This window comes from Marmota flaviventris, chromosome 4, assembly GCF_047511675.1.
Source record: "Marmota flaviventris isolate mMarFla1 chromosome 4, mMarFla1.hap1, whole genome shotgun sequence".
In the NCBI taxonomy this organism is placed as follows: domain Eukaryota; kingdom Metazoa; phylum Chordata; class Mammalia; order Rodentia; family Sciuridae; genus Marmota; species Marmota flaviventris.
This window is the reverse complement of record NC_092501.1, coordinates 96,060,097-96,087,782: the sequence shown is the minus strand read 5'-3', so window position 1 is coordinate 96,087,782 and position 27,686 is coordinate 96,060,097. Positions and strand designations below refer to the sequence as shown.

At 36.3% G+C, this 27,686-nt stretch overlaps 1 protein-coding gene across 1 annotated transcript in view; it reads right to left on the bottom strand.

The window, feature by feature from the left end:
* Obi1 (ORC ubiquitin ligase 1) overlaps positions 1–26,258 on the bottom strand; it is a 46,652-nt gene extending 20,394 nt beyond the window's left edge. Inside the window, exons 1-5 of the mRNA XM_027941614.2 lie at positions 26,156–26,258; positions 12,243–12,378; positions 10,059–10,150; positions 5,084–5,332; positions 1,531–1,619 (exon numbers count right to left, since the gene is read on the bottom strand). Of these exons, the coding sequence (XP_027797415.2) occupies positions 1,531–1,619; positions 5,084–5,332; positions 10,059–10,150; positions 12,243–12,378; positions 26,156–26,227 (638 nt within the window). The 5' untranslated portion in view covers positions 26,228–26,258. The remainder of the gene's footprint in view (positions 1–1,530; positions 1,620–5,083; positions 5,333–10,058; positions 10,151–12,242; positions 12,379–26,155) is intronic.
* Between the last annotated feature and the right edge of the window lie 1,428 nt (positions 26,259–27,686).

Genomic DNA, 27,686 nt, shown 5'->3' with positions numbered 1-27,686 from the left:
TATGACTGGCAAGGCGAGCTGCCAATAAATGATAGGAGCAGAGATTCAAACCACTACATAGCAACAACATTTCCTACACTTATTTCACTAATTTGTCAAAGTAGGACATTATCTGAAGTGAAAAGAAAAAATGGGATTGGCAAGCACAGGGAAAGGAATTATTTAAAAGTAAAAACCTTGCTTCTTTCTCTACTGGTTAGTGATCTCTGCTTTGCATAATTATGATTTACTTCAACTATTTTCTGTTACCACATTAGACTTTACTGAGGGTAACTTTTCCTCCTGTGTAAATAAAAAGCAAAGAGTTATTTCTTGTAGGGTAAATGCCCATTGTTTGCTTATTCCTGTCTTATCCTTTTCAGAAGATATGAAGTTCAGTCTCACAATAGGCAGGGGGTGAGGGAAGTGAGAGGTATTGAGATTCCCCAGATTGGGCAGGGGAAATGGGGGAATGGGAGGAGGGATGGGAATAGGAAAGAGGGTAGAATTTTCATGTATGAATACACTACCGGTATAACTTCACATCATGTTTATAACCCAACCACAAGAATGGGAAGTTATACTCCATGTATGTATGATATGTCAAAAAACATTCTACTGTCATGTATGATTAAAAAGAATGAATAAAACAACAACAACAAAATATATGAAGTTCAGTGGTTGGATGAGAAGAAAGGGCACAGTTATGAGAAGCTGCGTCAGAGAAGCTGCCAGACCTTTCAGGCCTTATTGTTTTCTGATTTGCCATTTTTTTTGCCCTAGAAAAGAACCACAAATACTATCTGCTATCTCTCTACTCAATCTTCAACTCTTAACTCCTCTAACTCCAATAATTTTAACAGACTGTTAAGCAGGTCAATTTGTGCAATCTTGTATCTTCTAAAATGGGATAAAAACTATTCCATCATAAAGGAAGAATAAATTCACATTTATTAGCTTCAACTCAGTCCAAAATTTCAAGAAAAATGCCATATATTCTATTTCACATAAGCATTTTTGTGTAATGATTGAGAGTATAGACTCTGGGGATAGACCACTTGAGTTCAAATGCTCACTAGCTGCACAGGTTTAAATTAATCTTTATATTTCTGTGTCTCTATTCTCTCATCTGTAAATACAAAATAATAATAGTTCTACATTATATTCTGTTGTACCTGGTAAGGAGAATATACTATATGAACACTTACTATTACTAGGATTATTTCAGAAAACAACTGAAGGGCATTATTTTAATCTCATTATTTATTAGTACTATTAAACAGTTATCTGTAAAATCAAGTGAAAGCTCAAATAAAATAAGTGTTCTATTATTAATCAGATAAGAAAAAAAGGTAAGTATAAAATCCTTTCTTCAAAATTAGCCTTAACAAAATTAACCTTAACTTAGATTTTACTAACAAAAGCATGCACTTGAGTTTTGGAAGCAAGACATTCTTAAAGAGAGTAGAGTGAAAACCATGTACTATCATATAAGACTAGTCTGAAAGACTGACATAATCTGAAATATTGCTCTCTGAACAAAATACATACTTCTGGGGTGATCTGTTGTCAACTTCCGCCTTTAGTCGCAAATTCTCCCTCACCAGGCCACCGTTTTCCAACTTCAATTTTTTATTTGCCTTAAAAAAAAAAAAAAAAAAAAAAAGTTGAAAATAACTATGCACAAGCTAAAACAAAAGTTTCTTGTAAAATTTATGACTTGAGCCATCTGTATTTTTTAGAGCAATAATATCAGAAAACTGAATACTAGAACATGGTCTTTGGAAACTGAAAATTACCACTGAGAATAACATCTGAAATGGTGAACACAACTAAGCATTTTTAATCCATATTCCCCAAGCACTCTGCCCATCTACTATCCAGGAAAATAAACAAAACTATATTTTAGCTAGATTAAAGTCATTAAAGAACTATACTAATGGCAAAAATGTGGGTTTTTTTCTTTTTTGCATAACTGAACATTCTAAGCAAAGTAACATTACAACACATGCAAGTATTTGCAAACAAATGCTGAAGAGTTAATTCTTGAGCTATAAGACTGATTTCTTCATTGCTAGTTAAACACATTTTTCTAGGGATAAATAAAATATGATTGAACTATTTGCTTGCTTTCTTCAAAAAGGCTTTACCAATTCTCTGACTGACAACTTCTGAGATCCTTTTTTAAAAATGGGTCAATATTTTCTGATTCCATGAATTCTAGACTTTGATTAAAAAGAATAAAAAAAATCTCCCAAGTATGATTTCTTTTCTTGAATTATAAAATACCTAAAAATTACCTAAGAAGACAATAATTACTAGAAAAATCTAGAGGTTCAATATTGACTATGGACAACCTGAAAAATAGTGCTTTTAATTTCAGAATCTTCTTAAAGCCACTTCCTTTAAATTCCTTAGTCATTACCTTTGTGTATTCCAAACAAAAATAAGATTGCCTAGACTAGCAACCAAACTCAATTCACATGGCAAGGGAAATTCTCTGCCTAGAACATTTATATTCACAGTTAATGGATCACAAGAACAAAATTAAATCAAGAAGTCCTAAAAACATATTTCAAAAATTTTACCTATGCTTTTGATTAATTTCCAAAACTTCTGTATTACCTACCCATCTATATACAAATGTGCATTTGAATGTGCATTCTCACGAAAGAAGTAGGGCAAAAGACATTTGGGGGGTATAAAACCTAATAATACCCTTACTTAAAGTCATCCAGGTTCCTTTTGAGATCTGAGCACTTGCTTATCTTCATGGCTACACGCCAACCAGGACCATGGAGGGTTAATTCTTTAAGTGACTGATAAACACTATTATTGCCCCTCTGAAGATATAAGAAAAGCCATTTACTTCCTCATACATATAGACAATGAATTAAGCTTTCAAGTATAGCACCATAAGGGGAGCACTTAGTGAATGCTTTCTGATGATGACTACAGCTTAAATTAGAAACTCATTTGATTTTCTTTCCTCATATCCAAATCCTCATACTGTATCACTATCATTGTTTCAAGGTCTCTCACCAATTCTGCAACTCTCTTAATATTTCTCATTATGAACAGGATAGGATCTTCAATTATCAGAGAGTAATGAAGACTAATAATGCAGCTAACTATTCTGCATTATCAACACTGGTTGGGTAATGATACTGCTCTCATAATTCAAAAGTTATGCAGTTCAGGAAACATCAAGAAAAAGTACACTTTGCTCATTCTATGAAGTATTTTATTTTGACTCTTTTATACCCCATATTTGATCTGTAGTATTTTATTACTTTATAATTTTACATTTTTGTCTCTGCACTCCATATTTTCTTATTCATTTTGCTCTGGAGATCCTCCTGCCTCAGTCTCCTGAGTTGCTAGAACAGGCATGAACCACTGTGCCCAGATGATTTATGTATTTTTTAAAAACAACCCCCACACCATTCTGAGCTCAGAGTAGTTCCCAATCAGAGATTCATGCTCTAAGAAGCATTTGTTGCAACATTTAAAAATTATGAAAGAGATCCTACAGATCACACTGATGGCTCAAGAAAAGGTATGGAAGCTAAAGGAAAAATTACAGATTGAAATATGTAATTTCTCAGCTATAATTCCTCTTGTCTTTTTTTTTCTTTCCTTTTTTTTTTTTTTTTTAATGGCAGCATGAATTGAACCCAGGAGCACTTAAACACTGAGCCATATCCATGGCCATTTTATTTTTTATTTTGAGACAGGGTCTCACTAAATTGCTTAGGTTCTTGCTAATTCGCTGAGGCTGTTTTTGAACTTGCAATCCTCCTGCCTCAGCCTACAGAGTCACTGGGATTTCAGGCATGCACCACCACACCTGGCTTCCTCTTGTCTTCTAACAATCCAGCATAACTAAGGTTGGCCAATAACACACAAAGAAACTATATATATCCCCTAAACTTGCAAAAAAAAAAAAAAAATCAGTGCAATTATATTTGTTGTTTATTTTTTTATCTGTAGCACTAAGTTTCCTTTTTCCTTTTATCTTGACCTTTTCTCAACCCAAACAGCATTTATTTTATATGTGGAAGATGGCTTACACTTAGTTGCAGATGATTCTCTGCTAACAGGATACCCTGGTAATTCTTTAAAATATCATATGGTCTCCATCAATTACTGTACAGGTAGTACTCAGTAATTCAACACAACACTAGTATTTTAAGTGAATGCAGATAGCTGAATGGGTGGTTGGAGACCTGAGTATAACAAAATTTCCATTTAGCACAACCAGACTCCAGGACAGATAAATCTTTTTTTTTTTAATATATATTTTTAGTTGTAGTTGGACACAATATCTATTTTATTTTTATGTGGTGCTGAGGATTGAACCCAGGGCCCCGCACATGCTAGGCAAGTGCTCTACCGTTGAGCCACAATCCCAGCCCCGATAAATCTTGAGTATAGTTAAAGGCTGGTCTTTGGTCAAGAAACCACTACCACACCTGACTATCACAGATAGTGCTGATGACAGGGAGAGTCTCTCCCTTCCTAGATTGGAAAATCCTAGAACTTTACCCTTTTCACCTATGTTCTCTCTACTTTGTTGGGTGGGTGGGAAAATAATTGAAAAAAGAATGAATCACAATCTTCTTTTTCATGGAGTAGTCTAAAGCAGCTCCTCACAGGTCTCTTATAATTTGTTATTCATCCTTTAACCATCTATTGATAATCAGGGAATCATGGTGCTAGAAAAGAGATGGTCAAAACCTTTCCTTTTATGGGCAAGAAATTGGGTATGCTTTTGTTTTCATGCACATAAGGCATAAGCTTAAGCAAACCACAAAGAGGGGAAAATAGAAATACATCCTTTAAATTGATGTTACTCTTCCAGAAGATGCAGTTTCATATAGAAGCATTACAGAGTCTCCACTTACAGTCACAAATGGAACCACCTGATATTTCTTGGCAGCTAATGATATTTAATGAGAAAAAGTCTTCCTATTGCATATAAATGCTCATCCAGCGATTCTGTTTTTCTCAAGTCATCTAGTGATAAGTCAAGGTAATATTGCTATTTATACTTTTGAAGGCACTTAAAATATTAAAGAATTTTGAAAACCACCTAACTTACCTCTTTTAATTTATCCACATCATCTTTTACTTTTTCATAGATTTCATTAGCTGTTCTAAGTTTTTTCTTCCATTCTGCTACAGTTTCTGGATTGATTTTACTTGGATTATCTACAACTGGATGTTTATCTTCATTTTGGCTGCCCTGCATCAAGGTTAAAGGATCCAGAATAGTCTTGATCTGTGATTCCAAGCTGAGATTCTTAGTTTTAAGCTCTTCTACCTCTTTCTGCAAACAATCTATTTCATCCTGAAAAAGCAACACATAGTCTTTAGGCAGATATAGGCACTAAACACGAAGAGATGCTAAACTAAAGCCAATATACTTTTGGATTTTATATTCAAATATCTGTAGATACACAGATTCTTAAGATACATCATAATAGCTTTGTAGGAAGACAGTTACATATGGTTTAAATTCTCAAAATGTATCATGATTCAATAAAATTTGACATTTATGTACTTGTACTTTAATTCAATGATAGTTCCGGTTTTAAAAAATAAAAATGTTAACTTTTATTTAAGATGTTATGCAGAAAATAAGAAAAGACACATGAATTTCAATAGGGAAGCAGATTTCATTTCAGAAGAAAAATCGGAGGCATATTTAATTTGCTTTAATGAGGCTAATTAAGTATAGATAAAGGTGATTGATTAGGGGTTTGTTTAATGTTTATATTTTTGCTTCTACATTTGAAGTAGGAATAATATCATATAGCCTTCCATTTTTCATTTCAGAATAATACCTGTAGTTAACTTTCAGCTTTTCTAGTTTTCTTCAATTACTACTATGACTATTGCCAAGAATTAGTTTTCTGACTCTGAAACTGCTTGGTATCTTAACTGCAGTCACTGAATATTTGGATTAGAAAACTTTTCTGTGATGCCATTTATTCATCCATAATAAACATGTCACCTTAAAATGAGGTTGTTAAAAATTCCGTTGTTAGAAAATAAGCTCCAAGTAGCCCCATATGCTGCTGCTATAATTTGAATGTCCTCTCCCAAACTCATGCTGAGATTTAATTGATATTGTGACACTACTAAAAGGTGGGTTGTTAAAAGGTGGGTTGCTAAAAGGTGATTAGGCCATTAGACCCTACTTTCATGAATGGAATAATGCTGTTATCATAGGAGTGGGTTAGTAATTGAGAGAGTAGGTTCTGATAAAAAGGGATGAATTCAAGTACCCTTCCCACTCTTCCTCTTGTCCTCTCTTGCTCCTTCTGTTTTCCACTATGGGACCATGCACCACAAAGGCCCTCACCAGATGCTGATACTGTGCTCCAAGAATTCCCAGCCTTAAGAATCATGACCAAAGAAATTTCTGTTCATTATAAATTACTCAATCTCAAGTAATATCAGCAAAACACAAGACTAAGACAGTCAGCGATCTCTCAAAAGTTACTCTAGTTAGTATTTTCATATAAATATAAAGTATGTAAAAATATAAAGTGTGTAAGAATTAAGAGTTACCATAGTACTAGTTACTATTTTAAATTGTAGTAACTAAATTTCTTTGCCTAATTTAATATTAATAAACAAATATATGTTCATGTATGTGTAAAAACATGGAGTCAGGCATGCTCTCATTGCATCATGATAGCATTGGAAAACGAATATCTAAATAAATATTTATTTAGTCATTTATTTATGCCCCATTACTTTAAAATAAATTGAGGCAGCTGAGATAGTTTAACTTAAAGATATTTTGTGTCAAGCCCAGCAAGAGCTTACACCTATAATCCCAGCAACTCAGGAGGCTGAAGCAGGAGGATCTCAAGTTTGAGGCCAGCCTAGGCAAGCAAGTTAGTGACAACTGTTGCAAAATAAAAAATGAAAAGCACTGGGGATGCAGCTCCGTGGTCAAGCACCCCTAGGTTCAAACCCCAAACCCCAGTACCAAACCAAACCAAACCAAAACCAAAAAAAAACTCAACAGGTATCAAAAGAGATTAATAATATCTCCCCCTCTTTAGTCAACATAAACAACAAGTTGACTTAATACCTACTACTCAAAAGTATGTGTATTTCTGACTGGAGTGAGATCAAATCTTAAAGTAGTTTTAATTTGCATTTCTCTACTTATTAGAAATGTTGAACATTTTTTCATATTTTTGTTAAATTAATTGTATATCTTCTTCTGAGAAGTGTCTGTCTGTTCAGTTCCTTAGCCCATTTATCGATTGGGTTATTTGTTTGTCTGGTATTAAGTATTTTGAGTTATTTATATATCCTAGAAATTAGTGCTCTATCTAATGTACATGTGGTAAAAATGTGCTCCCATTCTGTAGCTTCTCTCTTCACCTCACTGATTGTTTCTTTTGCTGAGAAGAAGCTTTTTAGTTTGAATCCACCTCATTTATTGATTCTTTATTTTATTTCTTGTGCTTTAGTAGTCTTGTTAAAGAAATCGGGGCCTAATCTGACATGACAAAGATTTGGGCCTACTTTTTCTTCTATTAGGTGCAGGGTCTCTGGTCTAATTACTAGGTCCTTGATCCACTTTGAGTTGAGTTTTGTGCAGGGGGAGAGATAGGAGCTTAATTTCATTTTGTTATATATGAATTTCCAAGCATCATTTGTTAAAGAGGCTGTCTTTTCACCAATATATGTTTTTGGCACCCTTGTCTAATAAGAGATAACTGTATTTATGTGGGTTTGTCTCTGTGTCCTCTATTCTCTACCATTGATCTGTAAGTCTATTTTGGTGCCAATACCATGCCATTTTTGTTACTATTGCTCTATAGTATAGTTTAAGGTCTGGTAATAGCAGTTATCAAAAATACAAGCAACAATAAGTGTTGGCAAGGATGTGGGGGAAAAGGCACATTCTTACATTGCTGGTGGGACTGCAAATTGGTGTAACCAATATGAAAAGCAGTATGGGGATTCCTCAGAAAACTTGAAATGGAACCACCATTTGACCCAGCTATTCCACTCCTTGGTCTATACCCAAAGGATTTAAAAATAGCATACTACAGTGACACAGCCACACTAATGTTTATAGCAGCACAATTCACAATAGCTAAACTGTGGCATCAACCTAGATGCCCTTATAAAGATGAATGTATAAAGAAACTGTGGTATATATACACAATGGAATAATACTCAGCATTAAAAGAGAATAAACAATGGCATTTGCAGATAAATGGATGGATTTGAAGAATATAATGCTAACTGAAATTAGCCAATCGCAAAAAAACAAAGGCCGAATGCTTTCTCTGATATGTGGATGCTGATCACATAGGGGTTGGGGGAAAGAGAGGAACTTTGGATAGGGCAAAGGGGAGGAAGGGGAAGGGAGGGGGAAAGGGGGTAGGAAAGATGGTGGAATGAGGTAGACATCATTACCCTAAGTATGGGTATGAAGACACGAATGTCTTCATGTACAACTTGAAGAATACTTCATGTACAACCAGAAAAATGAAAATTTGTGCTCCATTTGTGTACTACGAATTGAAATGCATTCTGCTGTCATGTATAACTAGAACAAATAAATAAATATTTTTAAAAATCCAGGAAAAGCAACACTATATCTTCTATGCCCCTCCCCACCAACCACCACCTCCCCCCGCCACACCCCTATATACTGTTTTAGTCCATTTGGAATGATGAATAAAATATAAAAATATCAGACTGGGTGGATTATTAAAAAAATTATTTTCACTGTTTTGGAGGCTGAGAAGTTTAGGATCAAAGCACAGGCACATTCACTATTGAATGAGAGCCCATTTCCTTGTTCAAATATTATGGTTTGGATATGGGATGTCCCCCAAAAGCTCCTATGCTAATGCATGACATGAAATGATTAGATTATGTGTGTTGTGACAAAATCGGTTGATAGGCCTGTTTGATGGATTCATAATTTGAATGTATTACTGGGTGGTAACTGTGGTGTGGCTGGAGGAAGTGAAGTGAATCATTGGGATGTGTTTTGAGGATTTTCTATTTTGCTACTGCCTCCTTATACTGGTTGTCTGTTTCGTGGCTGCCATGAGCCAAGGAGCTCTCCTTTCTAGGTGCTTCTGCCGTATTTAGCCTCAACTTGGGCCCAGAGCAAGGGAGACAGTCAACCATGAAATGAACCTGTGAAACCATGAGCCAAAATAAACTTTTCCTGCTCTAAAAAATAAAAAAAGACTGTGTACTTCGTTAGCAATGAATTTCTTTGGAAATTCTCCACTACTGTGGTAAATCAGAATGCTCATTCACCTTTACACAAGAATCAGAAAACAGCATTTCACACTAAAATTTCTGTGCTAATAGTTGCCATAAAGCATGGTGATAAAAATTGGTTGAGCTTGTAATTATCAGTGAATTTATAGGCAAAAATAAAAGTTAATTGTGGATTCAGGAGGACTTTCAAATGATGGTTTCTTTTTCTCCCAACTTCTTAAGGGAAATAGAGGTTTTAATTTTAACTTGTCTATAGAGGTATAAATTTTAAATTAAAAAATGGTGGGGGAATGCTTTCTGCTTTCATATCTTCCTTTCCCTTGGAATCCTTTTCTTCTCCTTTCTTCCCTTACTTGGTACTTACATAAAATTAAAAAAAAAAAATTTTTAAATCTTCCTTATTTAAAATAGAAAAAGGAAAAAGAAAAAGAATTTGCCAAACAAGTTATTATTACTATTATTTTTTCAGTACCAGGGATTGAACTCAGGACACTTAACCACTAAGCCCCATCCTTCACTCTTTTTTTTTTTTTGAGACAGGGTCTCGCTAAATTGCTTAGGGCCTCACTAAGTTGCTGAGGCTGGTTTTAAATTTGCAATCTTCCTGCCTCAGCCTCCTAAGCCACTGAGATACAGGCGTGCACCACTTCGCCTGGCTAAATAAAGTATATTTTTCTAACTGGAATTCAAAAGAACGGTTCACTGGATATTTATTCTAAGAAGTCTGAGGACTGAGGTATTTCAATTTTACTTCAAATTCACTGCTGACATAATTTTAAAATTCAATTAATGTTTACCTCATATTCTTTATGGAGTAATTCAAGTCTAGTTTTCCGAAGGTGCTTCCTGACTGTATGAGTTAGCATAGGTTCACTTTCACTTGTTCCTCCTATAAGGAAAAAAAAAAAAAAGAAAAAAATCCTTTTTTAAAAAATTCTGATTTTGGCAAAATGAAAATGAACCTTTTTCTTATTTTATATAGTTCACCAGTTTAATATCTACATTTTCTCTTTCACACCAATTTTGGGCTGCCATCTAGGCCTATTCTCTATCTTAATTCTGGGAAAAACAAATAATCAAATAACACCATAATAAATGCCTTCAGTAAAATATCATATTGTGTTTGTTTATCTATATGTCATACTAGAAAAAACTCAGTAGGGAAAAGGACTATGTGTTATTAATTTTCACATTTGGACTACTGAAAACCTGAAAGCTAGAAAACTGTTAAATAATAATAAAACCAATTACTATACTTTGTCAACGATTAAATATATGTTTGTATAAATAATTATAACCAAGGTATTCAAACATGCTTGGTTACTGGTAACACAACTGAAAAAATTAATGCATATTTTTCACTGATTCTAATAATGTACTTACAATGGATTATGAGTCACAGCATTAATTATATGCATGACTTGTTAGAAATATATACAATATGAATTCTAGGAGTTTTTCATTTCTGCTGTGGTTACCTTCCTTGCTTTTTAGTGTCATGACAGTGAAGGCATTTTATGGATGTTCTTTTTCAAGACATTCTATCAAATCAATGATGGATCAACTATTTTACTTGAGAAAATTTACAAAATATCACTGAGATATGAATGAATAAAGGAAGGAGGAGGCCTGTGTAGAAAAGCTGAGGGTTAAAAGCATTCAGATTATTTTAATTATCAAAACTCATATTCTGGGTCTGTAGTTCAGCGGCAGAGCACTTCCCTAGCATGTGTGAGGCAGTGGGTTGGATCCTTAGCACTACATAAAAATGAAAAAAATGAAGGCATTCTGTCTGTCTACAACTACAAAAAAATTTAAAAAACACAACTTATATTCTGTAAGAAAAGACCTGATTCCTCGGTGAAGTTCAGTAGGTAAATACATAGAGAAGGAAAAATTTAACCCCACAAAATGCAACATAGCAGAGAATTAGTCATCTGCCATGTTTTATAAGGTAGGAAAGAAATCTTGGAGCCAACTTTGATTCTTTCTTTGGATCTTTATTGCCAAAGTCCTACCAGTTCTTCTTTTGCTGTCCAGCATATATCTTCCTTTCCATTTTCACTGTAAAAATCTTATTTAAAGTCAATTTTCCCTAACTTAGGACTATTACAATGACTTAAGCTTTCTGAAAAATGCTTTCTATATGTGGATAATTATAGATTGACTTTAAATGTTTCCTAAAGCAAACAAAAATTATTTTAATTTTTATAATCTAAAAGAAATAACATATATGGAAAAAAAAAAACTACCAAACACCAAAAGGCCCTTTAAATTATTTCTTTCTCTTCTCTTCTCTCTCACACTCTCTCTTTTTCTCTTTATTTCTCCCTACCTTCTCCTTCCTTCCTATTTTAATGGGGACTGAACTCAGGGGTGTTTTGCCCTTTTCTCCCTTCTTCCCACCCAGGTCCTTGATTTAGCTGTCACTTGAGTTCCTCTACACTAGTCTCAATTTACTTTTTCAATCTTATTTCACTAGTCAGATCCAAACTAAATTACTGATCATTTCCAAAAACAGGCTTATTATTCTATATTGTTCATGTCACTGCATGAAATGCTCTCCTATGCCTCACTTAATTTTCATTAGTTGAAATTTTACACATCCTTAAATGTCCAACTACTTCATGAAGCCTTCTTCAATGTTGCTAACTGAATGTTCCTGCCAAAACTCTTCAGGCCTTATATTATTTTTTGGACCTTAGCATCTGCTTTGCTGCTTTAAATGATTAATATTTTGGTCCACATGCACAGTCTTTACTGGTAAGTCCCATGAAGCTCCAAGAGTTATTTCTCCTAGCATCTCTCATAGTGCTTTGTGCCCTTCAGTTGCTCCACATATACATTATACAAATTACTAATTTATCTAGTATGATGTTGGCTAAATAACACCATTGAAAACTATTTCAATCTTCTCCCAAATATACATAACTTGGAAAACATTTCAAATCTATTCCTCGGTGTATAAAATAGGTCCTTACCGATAATCTCCTTGCAAGGATTTTCAGGAGTAATAGGGACTCGGCAAGCTGGACACTGGCTATTATTCTTCAACCACAAATCAATACAAATAGAACAAAACACATGGTTGTTGATGCAAATGACAGGCTGGCGTACCTTTGAAAAAAGAGACATTACTTTTAGTATAGGCAACAGTCATAACTAGATTCCCTATATAGTTTAGTGCAAAGCAAACAAATTGCTTCTTTAGAGTATAGAACAGTGAGTGTTTAGCAGGGAATATCTAGGACTTCAAAATGCTGATTATCTTGGCCATATCATTTCTTATATATGCATAACAGATGCTAGCTAAAATAGTTGGTTATAGCAGATGAAATTCTTGACATATTTATGAGATGCATTATTCTATACTTAACCACATTCATGGTAAAACAAAAAAAAATTGAATATTTTTTGTTTTTTGGTTCCACTAAGGTTAGGACATTTTTTCCTCAGACTATTTTATTTTACATGTGTATTTACACGAAATACACAAATTCCTGACTCCATTTAAATGTGGACATACCTTACATTTACATAGTCATATTTTATGAAGGGCTTCCACATGTACATTCTGTCTCTTTCTGTTGTTTACAAACCACAGCTGTATGAACTAAATATAGTAAATATATGTTACAAGTAAGGAAGACAAAGTATGAAGAAATTAGGTAGCTTGTGCTGAGTTACTGGAGTATTTTGAATGTTGCAGTTTTGTCAAAGGAAAAAGAGAAAAGTAGAGTATATTCTTGCAACAGATGGCTGCTTTTTGTGTGCCACTTCTTTTTCTCTAGTAATGAACTGTATATAGCCTTATACACGATGGAGCAGGGCATTCTAAACCAACTTGGGTCCAGAATGCTGCCTGTTCTAGAACCATTTTCTTACTCAAATAAACTTTGTTAACTCAAACTTTTTTTTTTTAAGTCAGTGATCTTTGAGCATCATTTTACTCACTTTTTTTTTAAGAAAGAGAGAGAGAGAGAGAGAGAGAAAGAGAGAGAGAGAGAGAGAATTTTTTAATATTTATTTTTCAGTTTTCGGTGGACACAACATCTTTATTTTATGTGGTGCTGAGGATGGAACCCAGCGCCCCCGCATTACCGCTTGAGCCACATCCCTTTTTTAACTTTACTCATATCAGATTTTTCTTTACCAGTCTCATTCATCCCTAAATTGCTGGTACCTATAAGTTAGATAAGTACTTAGTAGGTACTCAATAAATATTGGTTTAATTGATTTATTTAATGAATTAATTACTATTAAGGCAGTAATTTTATTAGTTGATGAACTCGCCACAAGGGAATCATGACTTAATATTTTTCAAATAGCATTAATTTAACAATAAAAACAAAAACAGCACAGAAAGACTTAGGCTTTCATTTGATCAACATGATATTTCCACTATAGGATTCAAAATATTCTGCAGCCATTTTCAATATTTTCTTGTTCTAATAATAACAATACCAGTAATAAGGTCTTCTGCACTGGGGAGGAGACTAGAAGATTAAGGGAAAGCAGAATTAGAGGGAGAATGAAGATAGAGTATTACCACAAACCACTTTCCTTGTGCCACTGTGTCTGCCCTAAAAGACTACTGAGTATTTATTCATTTGGAATGGGTCTACACAGCCAAAACAAAATCACGGGCAGGCAGGTAATCATTTTAGTCTCATTGCAAAGATCTGTCTGGTTTCAGTCTGGCTTTCCAAACACTTTGCTACTCCCTTGATTATAAACACGAATCCAAGAAAACTAAATAGAGAAGATTATTGAAGATGAATTTAAACTTGCTCTTGGAGAAATCTAATTCATTCAATTCAAAGGGTTTGACAAGATTCCTTTAAAAAAACAAACAAACAAACAAACCATGAAGTACCATGTCTAAAACTCTTGTTTCGAAAATGCTCCTAGCAGCAGCCACGCATAAAATCTGTGAGGCATTCTCTGGTTAATATGAAGTGGCTGGCAAATCTGAACTTTGGTTGCATTTTTTTTTCCTTAAAAATTCAGGCGATTTTAAAGTCTACATTATAATGTGTTCATGCATGTTTTAATTTCATTTGCATATCATGAAATTTTTTGGAAGTACAAAAGCCCAAACTAAATACCAGGAAGGTAATGTCATATCTATTCTGTCACCCTTCCTGGACCTATAATATTCCTAGTAGTACCCTATATTATTCCTAGTAGTACCTTATTCCCCCCAAATTACAAAGCTCAGTTAAGGAAGAAAGAGTTATCTCCTTGAACTGGTAGCTATTTTTATAATGGTGACTTAATTTACTTTTATGTCATAAACTCATCTAAAAATGGATGAAATCCAATGTTTAAGATATAAAATTACACATTATAAAAAGGGCTTTAAAATGCTACTCCCTACGAGAAATACGTTCAAAAGCATTCAGTATTTTATATGTATTTGTTCCCCTCAAAAATTTCAGTGGCTCACCAATCTTAAAAATGGTTTTAAGCTCCTCAGTGGTTGGTGTTATCATTTACTAAGGTTCCAAAGATGAAGGAGCAAGTTTCATACATGGTAAAAATCAAGAATTTGGTTTCAGTCATGTGAAATTTGTGATGCCAACCCCATAATTTAGTGTATAAGTCTCAGCTGGGTGTGATGATGCATGCCTGTAATCCCAGAAGCTCAGGAAGCTGAGGCAGGAGGATCAAGAGTTCAAAGCCACCTCAGCAATGGTGAGGCACTAAGTAACTCAGTGAGACCCTGTCTCTAAATAAAATACAAAATATGGCTGGGAATATGGCTCAGTGGTCGAATGCCCCTGAGTTCAATCCCCTGTACACCCCCCACCATGAAAAAAAATTAAGTGCATAAGTCTAGTCTTGCCTTGGTAAGTTTTGAGAGTCAGTGGTATAAAAGATAATGGCATTTAAAGTCACTGGAGCAGGTGCCCAATATGGACAAAACAGCAGGGATGGGGGACATTTCACTAAGTAGAGAAAAAGAAGGAATAAGGAGCAAAAGAAACTGGGAGAAGGGGGCCCTGTCATATCAGAAACAGAAAACAGTATCATAGAAGTTAAGATAAGAATGTGTTAAGAGGGAGACAGTGTCCAAATATGTAAAATATTGATGAGATATTGAGTTTGATGTGAACTGAGATGAGACTATAGGATTTAACTGCATGGAAGTCACTGTGATCTGTTGCTAAAAAGCCCTGTTTCAGCAACTGGTGGGGATGGAAATCTGGATGTTGAGAGACAATGATAAGATGAATACAGACAATTCTTTCATATTCTGATGCAAAGGAGAGAGCAAACTAATTCATTAGACCACAGTCAGGAAAGCCAAAGGGAATGATACAGTAAAAAGGGAATATCAGTAGTGAAGGGGAGAAGGAATCTTGCAGTAGAGACAGAAAAATTTCTGTGTAAAGGAGAATGGAATTTAAAGCACAAGAGGAGATTTTGTCTTTTTAGGAGTGAGCAACTGTCTTCCTTTTTAATGGAAGGGAAAGCAGGAAGTGTGAGAACAAATAGTAAGGGACTAAAGATCTATTAATGGGAAAGACGAGGGAATTTATTCATATTCCAACTGTCCCAGTTGTTTATATTTTGTCATTAAATGTGAAGTGAGGATATCGGCTGAAAGTGAGAAGGGAGATGGGATATAGATTTGAAAAAAAGGAGAATAAAGCAGTTATTTTGAAAATGAGAAAGTTTATTAGAGACATGTAGCAGGACTTCTTTACATTGTTGAGTTCCTATTTAAGGTCTGTGGTTTTGAATGCAAAGTAAGACTAATTAGCACAGGTGTTTATTTTTCTTAGCAATATTTAGCTGCTTAGTTCAGGCAGGAAATTAGATAATTAGTTCAGTTTACCCAGAGTTGAGATTTTGCCAAGGAGAAATGGAGAGAAAAAGGACTAATAATAATAGATGACCACAAATAATAAGTGAACTGAGTATTTAAGTGGTAATGATGATAGTGAAAAGTGATAGAGTCAATGGATACATTTCAATAAGGCTGGAGTAATGCTGGAGAGTATAATGGAAACAGAATCAGAGAGTAAAATGCATACAGTCAAGATACTGAGGTGGCACAATTACTTTTCCTAACATTTTTCCCAGGCCATCTTATCTGATACTCATGCATGCCTGCCCCTCTCTCCCTCCCTCCCCCCTCTCTTATTTTTCTTAATCTCATGTGCCACATGGCATTAATATCAGCTTTATGTAACAACTCAACTTCTCTATAACTGGACCTTGATAAGAAACAGAGCTTAGGCTTCTACAAACAAACCTGGAGACAACTCCATCTCTCTCATTTACTGAGTTATGCTACCTTGGGTAAGCACTTTTATTATTCTGAGCATCAATTTTTGCCTCTGAAAATTAGGTACCCTTTTCATTTAGGTGTGGTTTAAAAACAAATAATGGATGGTAGCCCAGATACTTTCACATAGCAATCCCTCCTCCCTGAATACAGACAAAATAGCAAGTCTATTAACTATATAACTCAAGAGCCAAATCATTATGAGGATCCTACAGCTTCCTCTGCCATTACATGTTCAAAATAAACCTTGATCTCCTCCACACACTCTTCTTCCTGCACCTGCACAACTTCCTAAGTTGATGGCATCACCACTTTTTTACTTGGGCTAAAAAAGAGCTGCCTTTTACTAACCTCTTTTACCTATCCTCATTATCCAATTCATCACCAAATTCTATATTATATATTAGGTGTAAGAAGGTATACATTCTTAAGTTTCACCAATATTTTATGTACCACTAAGAGAAAAGAATGAAAAACATTGCTGATTACAATTACAAGATACAATCACTCACTTGCAAGATGCAACTAGATTTCAGACATATTAGAATAAGGGGAAAATGTACACCTCAGAATAGCCGTTGCATGGCAAATTTATACCCAAACGTTCTTCACCCCAATAATGAGTTTAGGTTCTCATTCTTTTATATCTGATCTATTACAATGATCTTCTCCCATAAATGTTCACATCTGTCCACCTTTCACACTGATTCCAGAGCTACCTTTCTAAGTATAAATCAATAGCTTTCACTGCTCTCTAGCAAGATAGCAAGGAGTTTTCCCTACTTATAATTTTAAGTATAGCATAAGAAGAATATATCTAGTTCTTAAAAAGGCATTTCCCTTGATCTGCCATTTCAGTATTTGATACAAGGTACATTTCAACAACACAGATCTACTTGATGTTCACAAAAATAGACAGTAGAGGCTCCTATTTATGGAGCTCTCCTTTTTTAGCTTGTTATGTCTTATTGGCCTCTCCATCCTCCCGAGAAAACCAAAATAAAATCCCTCTCACCTTTTAAATATAAATCAAATGATAACTCCTCTGCAAAGCCTTCACTAATGATTTTTAGGATTAACCATAACTTCAGTTTAGAAAAGTGTCCCCCAAAAGGTCCATATGTTAAAGTTTGGTCACCAGTCTGGAAATATTGGAAGGTGCTAAAACCTTTAAGAAGTAGGCACTAGGGGGAATTAGATCACTTGAATGGGACCTGAAGGAGACATTGGGACCCCAGACCCTTCTTCTCTCTCTGCTTCCCAGCTGCTATGAGGAGCGCAGCTTGCTCCACTGAGCACAATATACAATATGTTGCCTTGCCCAAGCAACACAGCCAACCAATCATGAACAGAAACTTCCATAACTATATGCCAAAATAAACCCTCCCTCCTTTTAAGCAGATTATCTCACATATTTTGTTACAGTAATGGAAAACTGACTAACACATAAAGTCAGTACCAAATGTGGGTTCATTGCTGTGACTATATATGTTGATGATGTGGTTCAGAAATCTTTGGAACTGGTTTGTATAAGGAGTTTGGAAAAGTTTGAAGGAGCAGGCTAGAAAAAGCATAGAAAGCTGTAAGTGGAGCTTACTGTGAGATTCAGAAGACCAGAATGCTGATAGAAATGTACAAGTAAAGAACTGTGATAGTAAAGGTTATGTTTATGAGCTTTCAGAGAGAAATAAAAACTTTATTAGGAATTGGACTAAAGGCTACCTTTTTTACTTTGTAGCAAAGAATTTGGCTATACTGTATATGTACAGACTTTGTAGGAGGTGGAGTTTAAAGATGATGGTCTAGATGTGCTCAATGGTTCATGCCTGTAATCCCAGCGGCTTCAGAGGCTAAGGCAAGAGGATCACGACTTCAAAGCCAACTTCAATGTAATTCATCACACCAATAGACTTAAAGATAAGACTCTCATGATCATCTCAATACATGCAGAAAAAGCATTCAACGAAATACAGCAGCCCTTCATGTTCAAAACACTAGAAAAACTAGGGATAACAGGAATATATCTCAACATTGTAAAAGCTATCTATGCTAGGCCCCACCACAACATCATTCTAAATGGAGAAAAAGTGAAAGCATTCCCTCTAAAAACTGGAACAAGACAGGGATGCGCTCTTTCACCACTTCTATTTAACATAGTTCTTGAAACTCTAGCCAGAGCAATTAGACAGATGAAAGAAATTAAAAGGATACAAATAGGAAAGAAGAACTCAAACTATCACTATCTGCCAATGACATGATTCTACACCTAGAGGATCAAAAAAAAAAAAATGCTACCAAAAACTTCTAGAACTAATAAATAAATTCAGCAAAATAGCAGGATATAAAACCAATACCCATAAATCAAAGGCATTTATGTACATCAGTGACAAATCCTCTGAAAGAGAAACTAGGAAAACCACCCCATTTACAATAGCCTCAAAAAAATGTAAATACTTTGGAGTCAATGCAAGAGTGAAAGACCTCTACAATAAAAAACTACACAATGAAATATTACTCAGCACTAAAAAGGAATAAAATCATGGCATTTGCAGGTAAATGGATGGAGTTGGAGAATACTATGCTAAGTGAAGTATGCCAATCCCATAAAACCAAAGGCCAAATGTTTTCTCTGATACGTGGATGCTAATCCATAATGGGGATGGAGGGGGGCGCATGAGAGGAATGGAGGAACTTTAGATAGGGCAAGGGGGGGGGGGGGAGAGAAAGGGAAGGGGCAAGGGGGTAGGAAAGATGGTGGAATGAGGTTGACATCATTAACTTAAGTATGGGTATGAAGACACGAATGGTGTGACTCTACTTTGTGAACAACCAGAGATATGAAAAATTGTGTTCTATATGTGTACTATGTATTAAAATGCAATCTGCTGCCATGAATAACAAATTAGAATAAATACATTTTTTTAAAAAGCCAGCATCAGCAAAAAAGCAAGATGCTAAGCAACTCAGTGAGACCCTGTCTCTAAGTAAAATACAAAATAGGGCTGAGGATGTGACTCAGTGGACGAATGCCCCTGAGTTCAAACCCCAGTAACCTCCACCCCCCAAAAAGATGATGGTCTAGTTTATTTGGCAGAGGAAATTTTTAAGGCAGTACAGCATTCAGGCGGCAGCATAGGTATTACCACCTGCTTTTAAGCAAATATCGTGGGAATCAAGAGGAAAGAACAGAACCGAAGAATTTGGAAGATGTAGTTTGCCCAGAAAAGGAGGACTTTTAAAGGTGCTGCCAAGTAAGGTACAGTTGCTAAAAGATAAGCACCATTAAAAAGTAGTCCAGTATTTCACACTGAGAATATGAAAGATACCATGAAGGCATCTCAGGCATCAGCAAGATGCCACCCATCATGGGCTAAAAGGCATAAATGTGCAAACTTGTTTCAACGACTGTAAGAGGGTTAGGGTGCCCTGCTCACACAGAGCCACCTACAGAATTGTTTTACCAGAATTTGTTTCCCCTTTTTCAGCTGTCAAGGCACTCTGAGACTACTGCAGCTGTGTTTGGAGCAGCAACAGGTCCTAGCATCATCCAAATGATACTAGTTTTTTAGGTATGCAGAATTTAAGAGTAAGCGTGTCTGTAGAGGCTTCCACAAAGATTTCAAAGGAAAGCCTAGGAAGCCAGGCAGTGTTTTAGCCCCCTACATGTAGGACCTGAAAGGGAGATGTGTGAAGCTGCAATAAAGTTCCTGGAAAATTAGAGATGCCAGGAACAAGAAATACCTGCCCAGGAAAGCTATAGGCAGTGAGCAGAACCAGCCCAAGAGAATGATTGATTATATGGGCTGCACCCAGCAAGGTCATAAGAACTGGGCTGCCCAAGCTTTTGGAGCTCATACTCTACCACAGTGTGCCCATTCAGAATGTTAGACGTGGACCATTAGGACTTAATGTGAAATATGGAGCATTAGAACTTAACTCTACTAGGTTTTGTGTCGCTTTAATCAAATCCTTCCTTTCTATGACCCTATTCCTTGCTTTTGGAATGGTAGTGTTCCCCATGCCATTGTATCTTGGAAGTATGCAATATTTAATTTTTTTTCTTTACAGGGGCTCATAGATGAGTCTGCCTTGAGCCTAGGAGGAGACTTTGGATTTGAAAGGTTTGGAGCATTTAAGCAATGCTGTAACAGTTAAGATTCTGGAGACTCTTAGAGATAGGTTGAATGCATTTTACACTGAGACAGACATGCACCTTGGGAACCAGGGGTGGAATGCTACAGTTTGGATCATGCATAGCTCCCAAATACCCACATATTAAAGGCTTAGTCCCAAGCTCATAGTGCTACTGGGAGGTGGCAGAACCTATAGGAGGTGGGATGCAGTGAAAGGAAGTTAGTTCCGTAGGATAATGCCCTTGAAAGGGACATTGGGACCCCAGCTCTTCCTCCTTCTCTCTTTGCTTACTGGATGCCATGGGGTTAGCAACTTCCTCTACCATAAGCTTCTCTCATGATGTACTGTGCTGCCTGCCATAGGTTCAAAGCACCAAGGCCAGTCATAGACTGAAATCTCTAGAACTGTAGGAGCAAAATAAGCTTTTCTTACTTATAAGCTTATTATTTCAGGTATTTTGTCACAGTAACAGAAAGAAGCTAATATAACTGTGTCTAATAGGGTACTCGCTAACTTACTTAATGTTTACTTCTTTCTGCATTGTGCCTTGCTTAGAAAATTGTTTATATTCTGCCTTCCCCACTAGATTTCAGACTCCTTGGGGACAGTGGCAATGTCCTACTCTATCTACATGGAGCATCTGGTACAATGCTTTGCAAACTGTAAGACTAATAAAAGTGAATTATGATGTACTAAAATGAAAAGCTGAGATAATATTCCCAAAAAGTATCCCAAGAAGCAAAAAAATCAATGGCCACTGATAAACTGTGCAAAGAGAAGGGAGTTTAATTTCTCCATTTAACATGCTAAAATGATACAGAAGAACAACCACAGACAAGACTAGTTGGCTCTGTATACTAAAGGCCATTAACAATGTCACTCATAAGATAATCATTTGCACTGTTGGATACCTAGTATTATCACTGTCATTGTGCTGGATTTTTGAAACAGTTTACTAGTTGATTTCCTTGCATGGGGTATTTATCATACAATGATTTCTAGACAATGGTATAAATTTAGCTTAGAACTGAAAGAAAGCATAATGAACTATTAAAACAAGTTACTAGTCATTTGTTTGACTGTAGCTTGCATAACAAAATACAAAGAATGTATCCCTCCCTTAATTCTCCTCCAATAAAATACTCTCAATTGAAATAATCATCATATCTATCCAATTTACTCTTAAATGGGATCTGTGGGAAAAAAAACGGCACTGGTAGGAAATAAAAATGCAAGACCACATTTCATTTTTATTTACACCTGCATGCAAGTGATATATATAATCCCAAATTCATCTAGAGAAAGCATGCTGAAATGATATTTTAAGGTAATGTTTCATAAGACTGGTGAGAAAGAAGAAGAGGAAGAGTTAAAACAGCAAGGTATAAAACGTGGACTCTTCACACGAAGTAGACCAGAGGGTGCTGTCCTTGGTGCAAAAAAAAAAAAAAAAAAATCAACCCTATAATCTGTTTTCCTATTATGTCATTTTATTTCTTTTATATGAATCTTTTCCATCTTAAGAGAGATTATGACCAAAACCTTTCTTAGAACATCAAATATACTTGGAAAAGTCACAACTAAAGTTGTTGTCGATTAATATCCATATCATCCTAGGCTCAGCTACTAGGAATTATACAGTCATTTAGGACAGGCTTTCTCATCTTGGGCACCACTGACTAAAGAATTTTTTGTTGTAGGGGGAAGTCCTGTATATATTGTAGGATGTTTAGATAGCAGAATCCCTGGGTTTCACCAAGTAGATACCAGTAGCAGCCTCCTATGAACAATAAGAAATGTCTTCAGACATTAACAAATGTCAGAGATAGGTCAAAATCTCCCTCCACCCTACTGAGAACTATTGGTCTAGGATATCCAAATCAATCTTCCTAACAAGTTAATGGAGTTGTAAACTGAGACTCAAAGAAATAATGATTCATGTTATGATGACAGATCCTGAATTTGCATTAAGCGTTATTCCACTTTAAAATCACATACTCTTTTTAGTTAAAAAACAGTTCTTCCTTCCTTGCAGCAAGGTTCACAAACAAGAATCTGAGAATAAAAAATAGGGGATATGTGCCTGAAAGAAGAGACTGTGCACTAATAAGAGATGATAAGAGTAAAGAAATTGTAGATCAGCTTGATCAACTAGTCTGGCAATCATACTTAATATCAATTCCTCTGCCTCTTTGGCATCCTTGCTAGGGACAAGAGTCAACCTAATCTCCCGAAATACTATTGTTCTTGTCACATCTTGTTTCCCTAACAAAGACCTAGAATGATAAGGCTGTGGTGTAGCAATGACTATGGTAGGGGCCCCACTACTTGAGAATTTGGAAACTTCAAAATAAAGTTCCTGCATTGTTCTTGCTATGTTGTAAGAAACCTCTGGGTCTGAGCCAGAATTTATATTCTAGAACTTTAAAACCACATGAAATAAGTCAGTTAATAATATGTACTTATTGAGGTCCTCATTCCTACCTACCCTCTTTCCCCTTTCCTACCTTCATTCCTAACAGAAATGCTTTATAGATAAACTGGAATCCTATTAATAAATACATCAGCTGTTATATACCAACCCTGATAATTACTGGGCTCTATCAACACTTTTTGAGTTTATCTTTTTATTATACTATAAGTATCTAAAAACAATATTATCAAATGACTATATTCTTCAAACTTAATTTGGAAAAGAGAAAAAAAATGTAGAACTTGTATTCCAGATGGCAAATTACTTGTGACAATAATACACAAGTCTCATAAACCCACTCTTGGGAGCTTTGAGGAAATTAGGATTCAAACATGGGCTCAATCTACTAAGGTGGATGAATGACTTACTCGCCAATCAGCAATCCCCAGTGAACAATGATAAATGAATTTTTGCAACCCAAAGTGAAGACTCCAAGTTGCATTAGATTCTTGTCCCTAGTCCTATCTTTTCAAAAATTTAAATCAACAATATGGGTGAAGAGCAAAGCATGCAGTACTTGATGAAACAGGATCCTTTTGATAGTATTCCTAGCAAAAAAAGTCCACACTATTATTGGACACTGTGAGAAGCTGGAACCCCCTCATTGTAGGTAACTCGGTTTCATTTCTGGTTACTTCAGTCAAAAAATTTGCCCTTCACATTAAGCAGAACTTTTAATACTATGGAGTTAGACCAAAATAGATTTCTTTCCAAATGAAAAATACTTTATTTATTTAGTACCCCAGAAATATTATATGTGTGGAAGAATAGGCAGCACAAGCAGATTGGATTAGAAAAGTCAACAGTCACATGGAACCAGTTAAAATCCCTGTATGTACTGTGGCAATTTCCAGAAGTGCAATGGACTCAAAAAGCAACTGGAAGGAATAGTCACTGGAAAAGAATGATTTTTCTCAGTTTGAGGGCCTATTTCAATGCCCAGAATAAAAGTTAATAGTTACTGAATATTACTATGTACCAGATTTTATAACAGCATTTATGTTTGATTTTATTCTTCCCAAAACATATGGATGAGAGTTGATACTATTACCATTCCCATTTTACAGATAAGGAAACTGAGGCCAGAGAGTAATTTTTACAAGACCATATAACCATAAGTGGCAGAACCTAGATTAGAACCCAACTAGTCTGAAGAACTCAGTCACTCAGGCCCACACCTTTCTGCTTCTGTAACAGAAAATATGCCTGTTTACAAATTGCTAATCTTTAATTTTTATTATCTGATTCTTATTTTAGAATAAAACTAACCACTACTGGGTGGGAGTGGGGGAAAACCCATCTAAAGTGTTTGGTGGCATGGATGAGGTCAGGTGTTTTTGTATTCTACTGAAGACAGAAGTTACACTACTGGAGATTCTAAGCTTTTGTTTCTTTATTTAAAAAAAAAAAAAAAAAAGAAAACCAACCCTCATCTATCTCAGAGCATTAGTGTGAGAAGTAAACAAAATAAATATATTCAAAAGCATTCTATAATCTGCAAAGCACTATTCTATTTGATATCAATTTGGTTAAACACAAAAAGCATAGATTTGGTAAGTGTAAACCAGGCAACTCAATGCAATTTTAAAAGTCAGCTTACTAACAGAAACTAGGTATACCATGTACAATGAAGACCAAAAGAAAGTCACCTCCCTATATTTTTCTGTCAGTTTTAAGACTATGATTGGAAATTCATTCAGAATTTAACAGGTACTTCTGGGAAATTTATCAGAAATCAAATATACAGGACTGAAGCAAATAGAAAAATCACTTCCTCCTTTCACCAGCCTGGCAAGCTGGCAGTGGTGGCAAATGCCAGCTCAAACACCATCCGTGCCCAGGTCATCCTTGACTTCTCTAATCAGAATTGATCAAGCCATCCATTATGTCCTCTCACAGCACGTCTGGCTGCTTCTCTTGGCATTTCTTTAGGACTGGTATCAAGAGTTATCAGTTGCTTCCAATCCTGACTTCCTTCTACTTCCTGAACTCAGCACAATGAACCGCAAACTAGAACTGGCTGGCACTCAAATCTTTGCTTCATTAAGTTCGCAGAGTCAATTCTAAGCCTGGGGGTGTAGTCTGCCTACACTGTGGGGAGAAATTCAACCCAGCCACGCTACAAACATCAAAAACCATTCAGGGTGGAAAAAAACTCATTGTGTCAGTATCTTCCCCCTTCTTGATCCACGAGATTAAAAAAAAAAAAAAAAAAAAAAAAAGGTTCTTTAAAAATCCGAATGGGATGCAAAAACGAAAAAGAGAGGGGAGACCAAGGCCTGAGAACATTCAAAACTCCGTTTCTAATTCGTAAGTACTTTCTCCCACAGTTTCACAAATACATTAGGCACCTACTGCATGACAAAGAGAGAGGATTCTATCTGGCCAAGGATCCCCTGTTGGAGTTAAAGGCCATCCCTCTTATTTTAAATACCACCCAGGGACATCAACTATTTACTTTTCTTATTTTGACCCGGGAGCAAAGACCAACCTGGAGGCCAGAATAAGAAAAGACCTTAAAATGGACCACATTCTCCAAATAGCACAGCAGGCCCCGGAGCACTAACACTCTGGTTGTACAGGGGTCTAATGAACCTGAGATGAGGCTACGAGGAAATGTGCTTTCAAGGGTCATTCTCCACTCGGGGTTGCAAAAGGGGTAAAATGCCACAGCGGAGCAATTCCGCTGCGGCCCCTCCAAGGCCGGCGTCGGCCCCAGTGAGGCCTCCGGCGCTGTGCAGCCTCACTGCCTGGCCCCGGGACGCTGTCATCCCCCTTTACAAGGCTTCCAGATGAACCCACTAATCACCGCATGCTCCGCTGGGCCCCGGGACACGGCCTCCCGCCGCGTGAGGAGAACGCGGGTGAGCGTCTTCTCCCTGCGCGGCGCCTCACGCCCCATCCCCGCCCAGCATCGAGACCGCTCCCGGCGCCGGAGGGCACTTCATACCCAACCGCGTTTCGTAGCTGTGCCCGGAATCAACCTTTACCTTCCCCAAGCAAATGTGGCACGTGATGGGCAGAGTGAGAGACAATGTAACGTTCTGCACGGTCTGAGCCATGGCAGCGTTCAGAATCCCGCCAACACGGAAGTCCCGCCGACAGCGGCTCCTCACCACCACCAAGGACGCGCGAGGCCGGCTACGGCGGCCCGGCAGGGCCTGCCCGGGAGAGGAAACGAAAACGCGCTTTCGCCCGGGCTTTTTCCGTTTCATTAAAAGGTAAAGAAAAACTTCCCCCAGTTCAGGTGATGCAAGATTCCTAAGAATGAGAAGAAAAGTGTGTTTCTACACGTATCGATGATCTTGAAAATTTAAGGGCAAGTGTAATAGTAGAAGGCAGTACATGGATCAGCGATTTTAACTCCCCAGATTTTTCCCCGGAGAGTTTTATTGGGATGGGGGAAATTGCTTGAAGATGAAACCCCTCACAATAAACTGGACGCAGTCGAGAGACTCGAATAAAAAAAGACGTTATCTATACATTTTAAGTTTCCCAAACAACTTTTCCACCCTTTTCAGTTCCTTTTCCATTCTGAAGTGATACCATGTGCTTGCTTCCAAGGGGGCATGATAATTTGCTTTAAAAACAGTAATTTTTCTCCTTATCTTCTGTATCCAAAAATAACCTGGATACGTTAATCTCAGTTCTCCTTGAAGACAAGACTCTCACTATGACTGCTACCAAAAGTAGATTTAAGGATTCCATCCAGGAGCCTCATTCACATCCATAAGTGAGAAAGCTGCAAATGGTGTGAGCCATGATCTTGTGCAATGCATTTTAACTCTTTCAAGTGCATCCTTGGATGTGAAGTGTACCACCTTCTTGTGGAACTCCATGGAAGAATTTCTGTGGTTATAAATTAGCATTTCCCAACTGTGAAAAAGAAAAAAAAAACTTAAAAGTTTCTCAATGAATCTTAAATATTAACAGATTTGGAATTTAACTGCACCTGATTTAAGTGAAGAAGAGCTGATGTGATGTATTATGCAAACAAATATAATCTGTGAGTTGGGAGATTTAGAAACTTTTTTTTTTTTACAGATGCCTTTATTTTATTTGTTTATTTGTATGTGGTGCTGAGGATCAAACGAGTGCCTCACTCATGCTAGGCAAGTGCTCTGCCACTGAGCTACAGCCCCAGCCCTAGAAACAATATTAAAGGAACATATTTTATTAATCTTTCTGAAAAGGAGACAATACATAGCAAAAAGCAGCCTCGGGGTTAAGAGTAAGGATTTCTGGACCTAGACAACTGAAATAGAAATCTCTGCCCTCAACAACTTCCTGTGATCTCAGGCAACTTATTTAATCTTTGCCTCTTAGTGTTTTACGTGTGTGTGTGTGTGTGTGTGTGTGTGTGTGTGTGTGTGTGTGTTTTAAATGAGGGCAATTTATGCTTAGTATGATGTGTATAAAAAGGGCCAGGCAATAGTGCAATGGGAACAGATAGTAGTTCACTTGAAGAATCCCAAATCTATCTCAAAATGGCTTACAAGTGGCAGTGAGAGTTCTTTCAAA